General features: G+C 35.9%; 1 protein-coding gene across 1 annotated transcript in view; it reads right to left on the bottom strand.

The window, feature by feature from the left end:
* LOC117118839 overlaps positions 1-5,459 on the bottom strand; it is a 6,605-nt gene extending 1,146 nt beyond the window's left edge. The window contains exons 1-10 of the mRNA XM_033263553.1: positions 5,340-5,459; positions 5,043-5,121; positions 3,974-4,012; positions 3,609-3,686; positions 2,944-2,979; positions 2,562-2,606; positions 2,344-2,388; positions 1,193-1,345; positions 744-898; positions 95-218 (exon numbers count right to left, since the gene is read on the bottom strand). Coding sequence (XP_033119444.1) covers positions 95-218; positions 744-898; positions 1,193-1,345; positions 2,344-2,388; positions 2,562-2,606; positions 2,944-2,979; positions 3,609-3,686; positions 3,974-4,012; positions 5,043-5,121; positions 5,340-5,459 — 874 coding nt within the window. The remainder of the gene's footprint in view (positions 1-94; positions 219-743; positions 899-1,192; positions 1,346-2,343; positions 2,389-2,561; positions 2,607-2,943; positions 2,980-3,608; positions 3,687-3,973; positions 4,013-5,042; positions 5,122-5,339) is intronic.
* Between the last annotated feature and the right edge of the window lie 2 nt (positions 5,460-5,461).

Raw genomic sequence — 5,461 nt, 5'->3', positions numbered from 1 at the left:
TCAGGCTACCGCGATCACGAGCCCTATGCTAGGCATTATAGGCCTGTCTCTTATACACATCTAGATGTGTATAAGAGACAGATATATTACTTACCTGTCACCCCGCATGCGCATCCCGTAGTTCCTGTTGGGACACCTCCCCAGTTGACCATCGGTTGGCCATCAAATGAGATCCAATATTGATATCCATTAGAAAACAGTGATCCGATACATTCATACTGTAAAGATACAAAATATACAATCAACTCTATGAAATATAAAAAATAATTCATGCTAATTGTCCAGTCTTATCTTTTATTTATTCAACTGAACTAAGGTACATTTATAAACAAAGTTTGGATACTAGTATTAATGAGTTAAGTGTAGAAGTAAATGTACTTTCATAAAATTGTCTATAAGTTTCTAATTACAGACCTCTTCAACGAAAGACCGGCCTCCCGTTACAGATCACCTTTCTGTGCCCTGAAGAAATGCCTGTCTATATATATTTTTTTTCTAATTGAACACAAAAGCTGCTTATGAAAACCTCTGTCGGCCCCTGTCCCAAAAGTGGTCTTTAATTGGAGGGAGACCTGTACTGGAGTAGAGGCCTATTGTGTTGAGAGTAAATATTAGATTGTATTGGGTGCGAGTATTAAGTAGCATGGAGGAATTAATTAATGGTAGGAGGAACACCGATCATCTGTGTTTGTAGCATTACAAGGAAACATCAGATCAGGCCCCAGAGAGGTCTAAACACTTACTTTAATAAATTGTCTGCACGAAGATGAAACTGCCTTGATCGCCTCTACCTGCTCCCGCCCAAGATCGTAAGTAACATTCACTATGAATGACCCTTTGTCCTCGAAACCCTTTACATCGCCGTCTTCTTCTTTGTCGTGGTGAATCGTTGTATAACCTTTGATGTAAACAAAATATATGAAATATTATACAGACGGGTAATATATATAATTAAAAAAATAAGAATAAGCATTCACATACAACACACATAAATTAAAAATTATTTATATCAGGCCTAATGCAAAATATAGTCGATATTAGTCCTAACTTTTCCGCTAACACACTTTTAAGTGTATACATCTTAGAGCTAGATCTTCCAAAATATATTGTACTGAAAACTCAAAGAAGGGATCGAAGGTATAATCTGGTTGTTTTAAAAACAGAATACGGTAAGAAACACAAACAAACGTACCCACAGATAAATCTGATGTCATATCACAAACTACTGAGAACGGCTCCAATCCATTACTGGCACCATCGGGATCGATTCTGTAAGTACCGCTAAAACCAAAACCGGCTTTCTTCAGAGCATCACATGATGCCAAAATAGGTTTTGAGGTATTGCCTAATTAGCAGATCAAAACAGGTAAAATTGAAATACAAACTGGAGTTGAATAATATGGTGGTTAAGATGCTTGCCGTTCAATCTCAGTGTCCTGGGTTCAATTAATGTCACGGTAAGATGATTTCTTCTCAAGACCAAAACAGACTTACAAAGTCTCCCAAATTTAGTGTGAGACTCACGCATTTGGATCTTGCGTTTTGAAAATATCACACATAAATACAATATTACTTATATTAAAATAATATGTGTAGGTCTATACTAGTTGTGAGTAGTTTACAGGTTAGATTTATGTTTGGTATTCTTTAGTCAATTTTGATGATCGTCGGTAGAAAATCGAAAAATTTTCCGCTAAATTATATTATCGATCAGATCGAAATAGCTGAGGTCGGAAAACTGATACACGCTAACAGCTGCCACGAGCGCGTGGCTCATGTTAGTGTCATAGGTTAAGGCGAATGGCCTGCAATATGTACTCTCAAAAGAAAATTGCAGATTCGTCGTTATAGTTGTAAAAAAAATACTACCCTAAAGTAACAAATCTCGGAAAACTATATACTCGGGAGGGCACAATGCCGAGACCTCCTAGGTGGAAGAGTTCAGAACAGAACGCCTGCAAATTCGTCCAAGTTATATATATATAGTTTTATATATATAAATAAACATATTTTTACATTTGTGAGTGAATTGTTTACATTTGTGGTTATTTTGAAATTTTGTGGGTACAATGTTTTACATTTGTGGTTACTTTTACTTTGTGGTTTATTTTTACATTTGTGGGCTCTACAGCCCGACCCTTGTGTATTGTTGCTAAGTTGTGGGACATTAAACAGCCTAAACGTATGGAAACGTACGCAAGTTGTTTGTGGGACATGTGCGTAATGCTAGCTATTGAATAACACGTCCTGATTGGTTAGTTGGTAAATTTGATTGCCACCCATTATGTGTAATAATCAGCCAATAATCTTCGTTTTTCCTGTAAGTTTCAGCTAGTTACATACCTGAATCACCTTTTTCTCCAGGTGGTCCAACTTCTCCCGGGGCACCTTTAAAAAAACAAGCAGAAGTGCGTACGGCATCATCTTTTAACTACGTATAGTTTAAATATTTTTCTAAAATCGTTGACATTGTTACAATTTGAAATATCTCCAAAAACATTAAATTTAATTTTTCGGAGTTAATAAAACCGTCATCATTGAATCAAATAATGAAATCTTACCGTCTAAACCGTCGATCCCCGGAAGACCCAATTCACCCTTCCGCCCTGAACACAAAATAAATGAAAGTGTTATAAAGTGGTTTATTTCGCTTAGGATCAATAATAGATTGTTCATAATAATTAAAAACAAGGCTCAGCTATTTTGCTGAATTACAAAGTAAGTTAAAATCATGAATACGCAAAACAGACAAAATAAATCGTTAAAGTCATAAAGAAATAGGGCAAAATACTGTAGATTGATTGATGGCCAAATTCAAAATAAAGTAAATACTTTAACTGCTCGTGGTTTAATTTTGGCGCTAAGTCATAATGCATCTACCATTTTATCTGATAAAAAATGGGTTTTAATTACTTAAATGTATCCACAGTTTTGTAATCTTACCTGGTACACCTGAGGGCCCCATATCGCCCTTTGCTCCTGAAATAAAAATAACATTTTTTTTCAAATATTTAAACGAAGGCCTATGTATTTCATATTCACTCCTGTAGATACAAATAGGAGTCTATTAGATTTCTCACAATTTTGTTAGTATTATTTTAAAACAAAACTAAACTGTCGTTGGCCTACACTATTTCCCAATCGATCGGCAAGACTAACAGAAGATTCTGAAAGTTGAGTAGGATAGCCAGAATCGCAAATTTGACATAAGTACAAAATGAATATGGTGAAATCAATGGTGAATAAATATTGTCTGTTCCTCTTCCGGAATAAATTCACAAATTTAAATCAGTTTTTTTCGTTCTAATAACGTGTAGCAATACAGTATACTGTACTTTCTTCTGTAGCTTCTGTGGCAAAAGGCCGGGTAACATAAAAAGTGGCGGATCTAGGATTGAGCACCATGGGGTGAATAATGACAGGTGCCAATGGGAAGGTTCCGGATGGAACAGGTCCAAACCCATGATCCACACAACACATTGCTATTAGAAGATCTTTATTGTGATTTTGTTCTTTTTACCACGGGCGTTTTTTATATTATTCAACGATAACGATATACAGCATAAAGTAAAGTGAATAAGGAATATGAAAGAGCAATATATTGTTACCTGTGGCGCCCTTTGGTCCTGGTTCGCATGCACCATTGAAACCAGGAACTCCTGGAACTCCTGGAACTCCGGGAACACCTGTGTAAATATACATACAATTTTATACTTATATTTAACTGGTCACTCAATTGCAAATGCAGGTCTATGAGAAAGAATTCATTGCAAACGGAATGTTCTTAAAGCACGTTACAGTAAATTAATCTTTGGTATTTCAAAACTTACAGTAACTAAAAAGTTTCCTTTTCACAGAGAAACAGTGACTATTGAACAGGTGCTTCCTGGTACTGGTGATAATTTGGTTATCGTAAAGTAAGATTGTTACAGTATCTCATTGAACAAGATACAGTATAAATAAATTGACTTACCTGGTGCTCCAGCCACTGCTCCAGTTGGTCCGCGTGGACCTATATGAACCAAAAATTTAATGATTCAATATTAATCTCTGTCCAGACTATTAAATTTTCCTTGATTAAAAACTTATGTAGCACACCGTGACTATATATTATATAGTCACGGTGTGTGTATTATGGTCATGATGTGATGTCATCATGACCATATTTAGGCATGTCACATGTTTTTATCGAACAAAATTTATAGTTTGGACAGGGTTTTAGATTTAGACCTAGAGTACTGCATTCCTTAAAATAGTACAGGTATTCCTTTTAAATGAGCGCATATTGGTTTATATTGTAACAGTAGTAAGTTGTGTGAGATATTTCAGAGCCATTATTCTTTCACACTTAATTTTACATTAGTTAAAGGTGTGGTCTGTCTCAGCGCCCGGGAACCTCAGTATAACTAAAAACTTTGTTCCTAGTGTAATAGTTAGTTCATCTGAATAACCGTTTTAAAATATTGTTAATGTTGAATTTATTATTTATTTATTACAAATTAGTCACAATGCATTTAAAATATATAAAGATTACATGGGCATCTCTAAAACCCTGGTCAATAACAAAAATACAACTAAAATCTAAAGAAGAAACTTTCGAGAAAACATAGAAAAATAAAATTTATACATTGATTTTTTCAATAAAATAGTTAAAAATTGTATTGTTAAAAAGCAAATATATGACCTAACATTTAAAACTGATAATGCGTATTTACCAATTTGATTATAAAGCAGCAGAATGGATGTTTTTCAGTAGTAGGTCTATATGTGTCACTGCTCTTGGTCTTATTTTAATATTATAATGTGAATTTAAAAACGGGCACTCACTGCGGCCGACGCGATTTTATGTAGAACGCCAAGACGCCAAGATCGTTTTTAATAACGATACGATCCGTTCAGACTGCCACCGACAATTAGCAGACGGCGTCGCGTCGTCTAGCGCTCACAGATAGTGGAGTTGGGGGCCGTCGTACGACCGTCGGCAGGGAGTGCCCGGCTTTAGTGAATTGATAATAGGTTTGTAATAATCAAATCTCACTTACATGATGTCGCTGAGCTATCCCCATTATCAGGTGCTGTTTCGATGCCGACACTTCTCGTACGCAATGTATGACCCAGCTTCTGCAAAAAGCCAGCAGAAACATGTCACAATTAATACGCTAACTCACTGACGGGGGATACGCCCCATGATTACTTCTGAGAGATTTTGAGATTGAGCGATCACGTCGGGCAAATTTCTATCAATGCACCGCTCGCAGGCAGTGCATTGAAGGTGACATTATTTTATATATATAATAATGTATTATATATATATAATGCTAGCTACAGCATTAAAATACATCGGCGCTGGTTCCAGCTGCTCCTCGCACCTGATTCGGTTGGTAGAACCAAGTATTCTCGGATAAGGACTTCAAACTGCAGGTCCAGTGCAGTGTATATAGCTTGTCTCTTATACACATCT

This window comes from Anneissia japonica, unplaced genomic scaffold (assembly GCF_011630105.1).
Source record: "Anneissia japonica isolate Jap-2015-1 unplaced genomic scaffold, ASM1163010v1 scaffold737_len1565949_cov176, whole genome shotgun sequence".
Taxonomy (NCBI): domain Eukaryota; kingdom Metazoa; phylum Echinodermata; class Crinoidea; order Comatulida; family Comatulidae; genus Anneissia; species Anneissia japonica.
The sequence above is the reverse complement of the archived record's forward strand: the minus strand, read 5'-3'. Positions and strand labels throughout refer to the sequence as shown.